This window comes from Oncorhynchus mykiss, chromosome 16, assembly GCF_057628025.1.
Source record: "Oncorhynchus mykiss isolate SJ-2025 chromosome 16, ASM5762802v1, whole genome shotgun sequence".
Classification (NCBI taxonomy): domain Eukaryota; kingdom Metazoa; phylum Chordata; class Actinopteri; order Salmoniformes; family Salmonidae; genus Oncorhynchus; species Oncorhynchus mykiss.
Window position 1 is genome coordinate 65437803 of NC_143037.1, and position 12059 is coordinate 65449861.

At 42.8% G+C, this 12059-nt stretch overlaps 2 protein-coding genes across 2 annotated transcripts; both read left to right on the forward strand.

Moving 5' to 3' along the window:
- The first annotated feature begins 3192 nt into the window (after positions 1 to 3192).
- On the forward strand, positions 3193 to 6210 carry LOC149976957 (uncharacterized). Its single transcript, XM_090203755.1, has 5 exons — positions 3193 to 3688; positions 4034 to 4168; positions 4491 to 4547; positions 5151 to 5312; positions 5489 to 6210. The coding sequence occupies exons 1-5, from the start codon at positions 3686 to 3688 to the stop codon at positions 5624 to 5626; spliced, it is 495 nt and encodes a 164-aa protein (XP_090059881.1). The 5' UTR covers positions 3193 to 3685; the 3' UTR covers positions 5627 to 6210.
- Positions 6211 to 7468: 1258 nt separating this feature from the next.
- Positions 7469 to 11488, forward strand: aar2 (AAR2 splicing factor). Its single transcript, XM_036945794.2, is given in 8 exon segments — positions 7469 to 7528; positions 7530 to 7659; positions 7662 to 7956; positions 7958 to 8145; positions 10466 to 10522; positions 10855 to 10898; positions 10900 to 11073; positions 11339 to 11488. Coding segments are annotated over 8 exon segments (1098 nt in total).
- Positions 11489 to 12059: the final 571 nt, after the last annotated feature.

The following is a 12059-nucleotide window of genomic DNA, read 5'->3' on the forward strand; positions in this document are numbered from 1 at the left end:
TCTGCTGCTTCGCTGGTTGAACTGGAGAGTGGATCGGCCTCCCCGTGTAGGGAGTTGTTGTTAGGAGCTAAAGACTGGAACTGACAGACACATGTCTGCAGATGGCTGCCATCAGGCTCCGGGTCAGCAGAAGGCATTGAAGGCCACCTATCTTCTAAGTGCTGGAGGAACTCAGGGCCTTGGTGCGTCGATGTGGTTGGGCCAGCTCTTTCAAGGTATTGCCCCAAGTGATGTCATCCGCAGTGTTGTTCGCGGTATCTACATGCGGTACCTCCAGTTGACTACATCCGTAAGGTTCTAAATCTCTGCAACACAAGTTCCTATGAAGACCTTGTACTGTATCTACAAGATTCTGACTTGGGCCAATGAAGGACTGTAGTTGAATCGGACCAGAGGATGACTTGTTCGATGGGCAGGGTGAGTTCTGCTTGGAGGACACTGGCCAGCTGAGCCCCAGTAAGTGCAGCACTCTTCTTCTGACAGCTGCTTCTTTGGTGCAATGCGAGACCTGGCCAAAATGAAAGAAATGTGCATCTGCTTCTGGTCATCCACAGTCTGCATGTAGGCAACAGAGCCATATGATCTCTATGACGCGTCACAGAATATGTGGAGGTCTCTGGTTGACTTTGGATTGTCAGCATATGGTGGTGCGTAAGTTCTGGTGAGTTCCATCTGGACAAGGTCAGGAATCACTTGTTCCCAGAAAAGCCATCTGTCCAGCAGGCTCGGAAGTTGAATGGGCTCATCCCAAACTATCCATTCTTTCCACAGGTCCTGGGCGAGTACCTTGGCTCGGGTTGTGAAAGGCACGATGTAGCCTAGTGGGTGGTATTGACGGGCAAGCATGCTGTAGATATTCCTCATTGTAGGTTTGGAGAGCTAAACAATGTGGTGCTTATATCTCAAGGAGTCTCTGAGGTAGTTTCAACGTTGCCAAAGGGGTTGGTTCTTGGAGGGCCGTGCTACTTTGGGAAAGCTACAGTTCACTGCTTTCTGATCTAGCCCTGGGCAGTATGTGCTCGATGACAGCCGGTACATTGCTGGCCCAACTGTGTTTCTAAAAGCCTATAGTATGGAGCAACTGCCGCAGTACATTAACAAGGTTTCTTGCTTCATCGGCAGAGGGGATGTCACTTCTTACAGCTACGGCATGTTGACAGAATCTGAGGAGGACAGGGATGGTCCCAAGGGCGGTCCAGGGAGGAGAAGGTCATTGAGTGACTGTCCTATATGCTGGAACGAACAGTTAAACACAATCCTATCTTTTCCATTGTGATGTACAATATGGTAGGTATAAACCAGGACTCAGTAGATCGTTCAGCTACCTCAGGTGGCACCAGTGACACGTAGCCTACTGTCTGAAGCTTCTTTATCTCCTGGCAGTACACCTCTGCACGTTTTGGGTCTCTGGCGAGTATGTGGAAAGCTGCTCGTCGAGCATCTCATTCCAAAATCATGGGCATTAATATGGAGTTGGTCCCCCCTTTGCTGCTATAGCAGCCTCCACTATTCTGGGAAGGCTTTTGACTAGATGTTAGAACATTGCTGCGGGGACTTGCTTCCATTCAGCCACTAGAGCATTAGTGAGGTCGGGCACTGATGTTGGATGATTAGGCCTGGCTCAAAGTCGGCGTTCGAATTTATCCCAAAGGTGTGTGATGGTCAGGGCTCTGTGTAGGCCAGTCAAGTTCTTCCACACTGATCTCAACAAACCTTTTCTGTATGGACCTCGCTTTGAGCACAGGGGCAGTGTCGTGCTGAAACAGGAAAGGGCCTTCTCCAAACTGTTGCCACAAAGTTGGAAGCACAGAAAAGTCTAGAATGTCATTGTATGCTGTAGCGTTAATATTTCCATTCACTGGAACTAAGGTGCATAGCCAGAACCATGAAAAACCACCCCAGACCATTATTCCTCCTCCACCAATCTTTATAGTTGGCACTGTACATTGGGGCAGATAGCATCCTCCTGGCATCCACCAAACCCACCAAATCTGGACTGCCAGATGTTGAAGCATGATTCATCACTCCAGAGAACGTGTTTCCACCGTTTCCAGCCGAATCCACTAATTCGAAGGGGTGTCCACATACTTTTGTATATATAATATAGTGTCTTCTTTTTCCTCCAAATGAAAATGTGGATTTAAAAAAATCCAAAGAATATCTCTTTAAAATTACATTTTTGTGAGAATCACCCAAAAAATACTAAGTAGTCTGTTTGTGTGCATTCAGTCTCTGGATGTAAGCACAATGAGAGATGAAGTGGACAGTGTGTCTGGACACTGATATAAGATCAGTTTGGCATTTCACCCATAATGTTCTGGGTTGGGATTTGCTGATTCCATCTGTGCCTAAAGTAAACGTTCCAGTACCGACTGGACATAAACATTCTTTAATCCAACCACACATCATTGCAGCCCTCCCAACCAGACTGACTCATCAAGGACTTTACCAAGTACTACGACCTTTTAGACAAAAACCTGTTTCAGACAAAAACCTCCGCCAAGTGAATCAAGTGGATCTTCCAGCAAGACTATAACCCCAAGCACACATAAAATCCACAAAGAAATGGTTCATTCACCACAAAATCAACATTTTGCAAGGCCACCTCAGTCTCCGGACTTGAGTCCCATTTAAAAACCTGTGGTTTGAGTATAATTTTTCAGTCCATAAGCACAGACGAAGGATATCAATGATCTGGAAAGATTCTGTATATAGAAATTGTCTAAGATCCCTCCCATGTGTTCTCCATTCTCATCAAGCATTTTAGAAAAATACTCGTATCATTATCCTCGAGCTTGCAAGGTGAGGGTACTTTTAAAAATATATTTTTTACTTACTTGTTAAACAAAATCTCTTTCTCTGATTAATTGTGTAAGTATAAAATAACATAATTTGTCCGTTTTTTTAGCATACAATATAGCTCAGTACTTGTATTATTTATTTATTGTATTTTGTGCTAATCTTTATCAAGGGATCAACTAATTTGGGACCCCACTGTATATAATAATAATAATAATAATAATAATAATAATAATAATAATATGAATATATGCCATTTAGTAGACGCTTTTTTGCATTAATTTGACATTCCTTTGTATATAGACTGGAATGTAACAGTTTGAATGGAACAGTTTGAATGCAACGGTTAGTAATGTAACAGTTTGAAAGCAACAGTTTCAGCATTATTATACTATTACGCACGACAGTTTTCCAGAACTATTTTAAGGTCTCCAAAGTGTACATAGCCTAGCCCGCTGATTGGGGAGCATCTAACCTAAACCTGTCAACGTTGCTCCCCTGCTCCTATAATCTCTCCAACGAAACCGAAAGAAACCAAAAAGGTGATTGATTGATCGTGGAAATTGTCCTCGACTTGATGGGACTGGAGTTTGCTGAAATCCTAAGCCCACCGCTAGCAACCCATGACAGAGAGGGAAACTAGAGACGCCAGTAGGATTTCGGCGATGTTGGGTAACCACGGAACTTCGGAAAAATCTCTGCACATCCTGGGTCCGCTTGCCAACGCGTTGACTTTACCCATGAAAGCGTTTTTAAACACCCAAATAGGCTACTAACCTTTTGGATACAATGTACACAGCCCGATCACGAATAACTCCCGCAGCTCCTGCTGGCTCCCGATGACACGGATTTGCTTGTCTGGAGATCATCCTATAGAAAATGATAAATGGTAGGTGGCCATTCCCTTCTGACATGTGATGCATACTTGCGTAACGATGGGTGCTGTCCTAGATCAATGGAAAGCACACTTGGAGATGGGGTCCATTCATGTAGATAAAACCAACTAATGTTATAGTGTTTTCTCTCTGTTCTGAACTGTTGCATGTTGAATAGTTTGATCATGATTAAATATAGACATATACTTACAGTTTATGTCGTGCGCCCAAGAATAACCTTTCAATTACGCGCATTGCGCGCAGGACGCATTCCATATTAAATCTACAAATAATTAATGTGAAATAAAATAAGCTGACTGGCAGGTATGTGTTAACTCACACACTACTTGATTTTTCAGTATGTGAACGGGCCTGTGCTCCGTAGCGTCGTGGTGTTTCTGCTGTTGGGTGTCTCCTACAGTAAGCGCAGGTGCAACTACACGGATATACTCAGCACGTACAGAGAACTAATCTTCGTTGAACTTCAGAATTTGGTATGTGGGCCATCAAATCGTTGAAAGTGTGTTACTGTTGTTCACAAGATCAAAGTGGCTTTATCTCAAACATAACTATTAGTTGTGACTATTAATTTATTATACCTGTTATATTGACTATGGAAAATGGCAGATGCAAAATTCACACTTCAGAAAAACGTCTGGTACTAGCTTGAGCCTACACAAATATTATGCAGGGCAAGTCTGTACAGTGGAATACTTGTTTTTGACTGCCTTCACTGATTTGTTATGAATACTATATCCTTTAAAAACATGTATATCCCTTTATTGTCTAACAGACATGTATGTTTTCTTGGAACAGAATCTGACAGGCACTTTTGACACACCCAAAGGGAGGGACCATTGTCCCTCAGGAAAGGTAGTGTGTGTGTGTGTGTGTGTGTGTGTGTGTGTGTGTGTGTGTGTGTGTGTGTGTGTGTGTGTGTGTGTGTTTGTATGTTTGGTTTTACTGTCCTTATGGGGACTGGGAGTCCTCACAAGGATAGTAAAACAATGAAAATTGTCAGTGTCATTTTGCAGGTCCCCACAAGGAAAAATGATATTTTAGGCTTAAATTAGTTTTAGATTTGGGGTTATGGTTAAGGTTAGGGTTAGTTTAAGGGTTAGGGAAAATGGGATGTTGAATGGAAATCAATTGTTTGCTCCCCACAAGGATAGTAAAACAAATGTGTGTGTGTGTTTGTTTGTGTGTCAGTTTCAGCACCATGGACAGGGGATGTAGCTAATATGCCCCTCTGTGAAAACAATTACCCCTTGCCTTATACTCCAATTACAACTTTGTTTGTTTGTTTGTTTGTTTGAGTGATTGATTGAATGAATGATTGATTTCTTGAATGTATGAAATAAAAATGTGAATTGCAGATGACAACACAATCATTATACAAAATGTATTTCCAACGCGTATGTCTTATTTGACAGTATGCCTAATAATTCACTGTTTTCCCATGCTTCATTATGGCAGCTGCAGCACGTGTTGCGCTCCATCCATGGTATGACAGAGCAATTCCTGTGTCAGGGCTGGGATCAGGAACACGGGCGGGGCAGCAGAGAGCAGCGGGCCATGAAGAAGCCAGTGGAGATGATGGCAGTGCTGATCAGACAGAACTGCAGGCACACTGACCTGGTGAGGCTGCTTTAAAGACAGGGCTAGGTTTCACTATGGTTCTGGCGAATGCTTTTTGTTACATACGATTCATTTTTTAATAATGATAGTTAATGTGTATAAATGATGTATATCAGTCAACGACGATGTAATGAGATGAGATGGATCCTCAATGTTTTGCCTTTCCTTTCTTTAAGGTGAGGAAACAGAAGAGAACAGCGCTGTGTGTGACTGCCCAGAGGACGAAGGGAAAGAACAGGAAGAGGATGAGACTCATCAGGGCACTGATAAACTGTTGGCAGAAGCTGCAGAGTTTGTACACACCCACAAAATAATTCTAAAAAAATATGTTTTTCTTTTTTATCAAAATTGTTTCAAAAAAGCTTATTTTGTAGAGTAGAATGACAGTTTGTATGTCAGGCATAGGCCTCTGTTTATGACCTTTTACTTCTTGTCTGTATAGTCCCACACGTATAAGCTATAGGTCACCATAGATCAGGGATGGGCCACTTTGATGTGGGCGGGGGCCACAAAAAAACCGAACTGATCATGCTTACTATAAGTTTAGATAGCTAGCCGCTAGACTAACTTGCCAATCTAAAAATGTTTACCTGACTTGGGCTAATTAAGTGACTGCTGATGCACAACCACATGTTGAAATTGCACCTTGTGTAATCTACTATTCTTACTCTCAGCAGTAAGTTGAGACCCGACTGAGTTCCCCCCATTAATTATGGTTGTTAGAGGATGGTTTTACAATGCAGTGAAGATATTTACTTGTAATACCTTGGTGCACACACATTTTATAACTCTTAGCTATCTCACAATCCAGATATTGTTTTTGTGAAACCGATAGATACATTTGTTGTTCTATGAAATGTATTCAAGATGCCCACTGATAAAGGTTTCTTAAACTGCATTATTGGTTGTTTATTCCTGTAATGATCGAAACATGGGCCATTACTAGAGACCTATTGTTTAGTTCTCTTGTTATAAGAAATTGTTAACAAAATGGACAAAAAACAAGAAACTCCCCAAGTTGCATAACTTCCAGAACGTTTCTCATTTTAGGTTTTTGTTTCTGTTGGGAAAGAAATTCCACATGCACAGTCATGTTTACATGAACTCTGTAGCACTGTTAGTGCTATCCTGGATCCTTGGGACGTCCATACCATAAACTTAAACCTAACCATTTTAAATGTCTACTTCAATATGGTCATACCAAGGATCATTTAGCTATTTGATTTACAATTTTAGAACCCCTTAAGGTATCAAAATATTTTTGTTTGATGAAACATTGAATTTGGCCTTACTGCTATTAGCCCATAGAAACACGTTGACCAACAGCTTCATACATAGATTATCAGTAAGAAAATACATTCTAAAGGAATGTCTGTCCTATATCTGAGACATATAAGAATGATCAGGACACAAATATATATAGAGTAGAATGACAGTATATACATATATATATATATATATATATATATTTACATGTATTTAACCTCTTATTTTAGGCACTAAACAATCTCCATATATTTCCATTCATTTTGTTCACTGGTACCCATACAAAAAACTGATATCGCTAATTTAACGGGCCACAGATTTTGATGGGGATTTTACAATTACGCTAAATCACGCTAAATCGACTCTAGGGGGTTTTGAGCACTGGATACAAATCAGTATTCGACTTCCATCCGTCAGTTCACATACATGAAAGCCGGTCACTAGGGGGCAATAGTGACCGTTTTTTACCTTCAATTAGGTTTTGATTTTGCTAGAGCTGCGTGGACAGGGATGGCAGGTGTATGTAGCTACATGCGTCTTAGTTCAAAGGTTGCAAGTACGAATCCAGCAATAGAAGGTTACTTTTGAGAGTTTTGTTTTAAGCCTATCACAAACCTTTACTCTTACGTGGATCATTCGGAGTTAATGCCTAACATAATCATCTGCCTTTGATTCCAAAGGTTGTAAATTCGAAACCAGCAATATAAAGTTGTTTTTGAGATTTTTGTTTAAAGCCTATCCCAAACCTTAACCCTTACCTTACCATTCAGAGTTAATGTCTAAACTTAACCCTTACAATTTCAGAGATAATGGCCAAACCTAACCTTAAACACTTAGAAACTTGACATTTGCAACATCTTCAAAATGTTACGTTTGAGAAACATGGATGAATGATAAATCCTGAGGTGGCATGGGGGTTGTTTGAGGAGGGGGCAACCCTGGTTGTTATGGAGCGTTCCCGAGGGCACAGAGCTCGGTATAAATTACAAGAGCTGGCAGGTCGGGTCTTGCTTCCAGGGGGTGAAGATGATCCCACCAGGCCTCCACTTCCTCCACTACTGTTCCTCCAACGCACCAGACCTTGGGGTGAAACAGGCCCTAAAAAAGGCCTCTGAAAGAGCGAGATCTGTCTGGCCAACTGGGACCCCAAAGAGGAGGATCTGGACTTCTCTGCCTCCCAGAATGAAGAGGAGGTGGGCTGGGTCTGGGTGGGCCTACAAGACCTTGACCCTTTCCTGGGCCCCTACCAGTACGAGCTGATGTACAAATGTGTCTCCCTAACTGCCTGGGTGAACCAGGAGCTAGCCACAAGGTTGCAGCTTCTCCTGGGTTGTATGTGTGCCATCAACAACCTAATCCCATAACTTTATCTCAAACACCAAGACCCGTGAGGAACAGAACCTGCCTAGGAACGATAAGTGTCAGACCATGAAGGAGGAGCAGGACAGGCTGCACAGGATGAAGCCAAGAGATGGGACTGAGCTGAGGTTCTCCCCCATCCCCAGGCAGACCTAGCCTCCTGGAGCCACCCCAGCCCAGATCACTCAGTATAGCCCAGACCTGAGCTGCAGTGGCAAGAAAAAGTATGTGAACCCTTTGGAATTACCTGGATTTCTGCATACATTGGTCATCAAATTTGACCTGATCTTCATGTAAGTCACAATAATTGGCAAACATAGTGTGCTAACTAATAACACACAAATTATTGTATTTTTCTTGTCTATATTGAATACATCCTTTAAACATTCACAGTGTAGGTTGGAAAAAGTATGTGAACCCCTAGGCTAATGACTTCTCCAAAAGCTACAGTGCCTTGCAAAAGTATTCATTCCTGTCAGAGTGTGCGCAACTGGTTGGAAGTCAGGTGCAGGAAAGCAGAGATGAGTGAACAGGTACACTTTATTCAGGCAGAGGAAAACAGATGGACGCAAACTGCTTCACAACACACCGGCCCAAGGGAAAAAGCGATAGCGCACAAATACACAAATAGGTACAAATAACAAAACCACGGGTTACAACAATACACAACAATGCACAAAGCCAGCCTGAAGCGTCACACACGTAACGAACGAACAATACCACACACAGACAGGGGGGGAACAGAGGATAATATACACGTAGAGTAATGAGGGGATGTAAAGAGGGTGTGTGGGAAAACAAGACAAAACAAAACAGGAACACACACAAAACACCAGCGGAACCCATCCAACTTGAAGGAGCTGGAACAGTTTTACCTTGAAGAATGGGCAAAACTCCCAGTGGCTAGATGTGCCAAGCTTACAGAGACATACCTCAAGTGACTTGCAGCTGTAATTGCTACAAAAGGTGAGTCACCTTACAGTATATTGACTTTTTGCATCTTCAATGTGGTAGGCATGTTGTGTAAATCAAATAATACAAACCTCCCCCAAAATCAATTTTAATTCCAGGTTGTAAGGCAAAATAGGAAAAATGCCAAGGGGGTGAATACTTTCGCAAGCCACTGTATCTGGAGTCAGGTGTCAGCGTTTCTGGAGTCCGATCAATGAGACAAGATTGGAGATGTTGGTTAGAGCTGAATAGCAAAGTCAAAACAAATTTGACTTTGCTATTCACAAGAAGCATTGCCTGATGTGAACCATGCCTTGAACAAAAGAGATCTCAGAAGACCCAAGATTAAGAAATGTTGACTTGCATAAAGCTGGAAAGTGTTACAAAAGTATCTCTAAAAGCCTTGATGTTCATCTGTCCACGATAAGACAAATTGTCTATAAATGGAGAAAGTTCAGCACTGTTGTTGCTCTCCTAGGAGTGGTCGTCCTGCAAAGATGACTGCAAGAGCACAGTGCAGAATGCTCAATGAGGTTAAGAAGAATCCCAGAGTGTCAGCTAAAGACTTACAGAAATCTCTGGAACAACCTAACATCTCTGTTGATGAGTCTACGATACGTAAAACACTAAACACGAATGGTGTTCATGGGAGGACACCACGGAAGAAGCCACTGATGTCCAAAAAGAACATTGCTGCACGTTTGAAGTTTGCAAAAGAGCACCTGGATGTTCCACAGCGCTACTGGCAAAATATTCTGTGGACAGATGAAACTACAGTTGTGTTGTTTGAATGGAACATACAACACTATATGTGGAGAAAAATATGCACAGCACACCAACATCAAAACCTCATCCCAACTGTAAAGTATGGTGGAGGGAGCATCATGGTTTGAGGCTGCTTTGCTGCCTCAGGGCCTGGACAGCTTGTTATCATTGACGGAAAAATGAATTCCCAAATTTTTCAACAATAAAAAATAAAAAATAAATAAGTAACCTTTATTTAAGCAGGAGAATGTTAGGCTATCTGTCCACCAATTGAAGCTCAACAGAAGTTTGGTGATGCAACAGGACAACAACCAAAAACACAGAAGAAAATCAACAACACAATGGCTTCAACAGAAGAAAATACGCCTTCTGGAGTGGCCCAGTCAAAGTTCTGACCTCAACCCGATTGAGATGCTGTGGCATGACCTCAAGAGAGCAGTTCACACCAGACATCCCAAGTATGTTGTGGAACTGAAACAGTTTTGTAAAGAGGAATGGTCCAAAATTCCTCCTACATGTCTGATCCGCATCTACAGAAAACGTTTGGTTGAGGTTATTGCTGCCGAAGGCGGGTTAACCAGTTATTAAATCTAAGGGTTCACATACTTTTCCCACCCTGCACTGTGAATGTTTACACGGTGTGTTCAATAAAGACATGAAAACGTATAATGGTTTGTGTGTTATTAGTTTAAGCAGACTGTGTTTGTCTATTGCTGTGACCTAGATGAAGATCAGATAACATTTTATTACCAATTTATGCAGAAATCTTAGATTTATTTCCAAAGGGTTAACATACTTTTTCTTGCCACTTCATGCCCTGGACATTCTGTTGGAGAAACACCACCAGCAGCAACCACTCAATGAGCTAGGTGAAGCGGAAGTAAGATCTATGTGATATATTTTACAGATTTATGTGGATTTATGGAGAAGATAAAGTGAATAGGAACTTAGACTAGACGTTATAGATTGCGAAACATCAAAGGAGATTGGGGCTTAGACATTTGAATTGACATGATTGCAACCATGCTGTAGTCATATGTCTTTTTGCCTCAGGCGCCTATCCTCAACCACTATAAACCATATTTAATAGGACATCTGACAACTACAGCCTTTGCTCTAAGAGCTGTAAAATAACCTGGTAATGAACTGTCTTTCTGATTGCCTCTCTCTGTTTCTCTCCTATGCCTTTCCCTCTCCCCAGGTGAGCTGCAGTTTGCATTTGTGTATTTTCTCATTGGGACCGTGTACGTACGAGGGCTTTGAGCACGGGAAGCATCTGCTGGCCCTGCTGTGTCGTAGTGAGAGCCCGGCTCTATACCTGGGCGTCATCGCTGTGCTCTACCAGCAGCTGGGAGAGATACCTACAGACTTCTCTGTGGACATTGTGTCTCAGGACAACTACCTCACCTCCACGTTACAGGTGAGCTGGCATCAATGAAACCCCATCATTACTGATGTCTGTATTATAGAATATCTTCCCCAGTTCTAGAAGACAAAACAGACCGCACCGTAAATTGGTTAAAAGCAGCAGGTGGCCATCCTATCACATCTGACCACAGAACACAGTCCGTAATTTTCTATTCATTTCCTGATAATTCTACATGTTGAATCTGCTGCACACAGCCAGCGTTTGTTACGGTGTGACTCGTGTCTAACTTGCTCTCCATTTCCCTTCTCTCCGTCAGGACTTCTTCCAGTTTGCCAGTGGGCCTGGGGTGAACGGCACCCTTCAGAAGAGGGCAGAGAAGTTCAAGGCCCACCTGACCACTGAGGTAGATCCTGATGATTGTGACCCTGTTGTAGTGTTACTGCCTGAGAGGATCACACTGGACTGAGCATGCTGTGAAGAACATCCAGGGTCACAGGTACGTGGGGGTCAGGAAATAGGACTGCAACCTTGTCTTAAAGAAGAGACTTATATATATATTTTTTTTTACATTTGTATTATTTTTATTTTTATTTATTATACTTTTAGCCCTTTTTCACCCCAATTGGTAGTTACAGTCTTGTCCCATCCCTGCAACTCGCATACGGACTCGGGAGAGGCGAAGGTCAAGAGCCATGCATCCTCCAAAACTCAACCCTGCCAAGCCGCACTGCTTCTTGACACACTGCTCGCTTAACCCAAAAGCCAGCCACACAAATGTGTGGGAAGAAACACCATACCACTGGCGACCGAGGTCAGCATGCAGGTGCCCGAGGTCAGCTTGCAGGCGCCCGGCCCGCCACAAGGAGTCGCTAGAGCGCGATGGGACAACGACATCCCGGCCGACCAAACCCTCCCCTAATCCGGATGTCGCTGGGCAAATTGTGCGTCATCTCCCGGTCACGGCCAGCTGTGACACAGTGTGGGATCGAACCCAGGTCTGTAGTGAAGCCTCTGTTTTCTTTGTCTCTCATTTCCTT

Bases quoted from the DNA above. Each gene is read 5' to 3' on its own strand.
- LOC149976957 (XM_090203755.1), top strand. The intron at 4,169-4,490 runs GTATGTGGGCCA...TTCTTGGAACAG, and splicing joins TCGTTGAACTTCAGAATTTG to AATCTGACAGGCACTTTTGA. The intron at 5,313-5,488 runs GTGAGGCTGCTT...CCTTTCTTTAAG, and splicing joins ACTGCAGGCACACTGACCTG to GTGAGGAAACAGAAGAGAAC.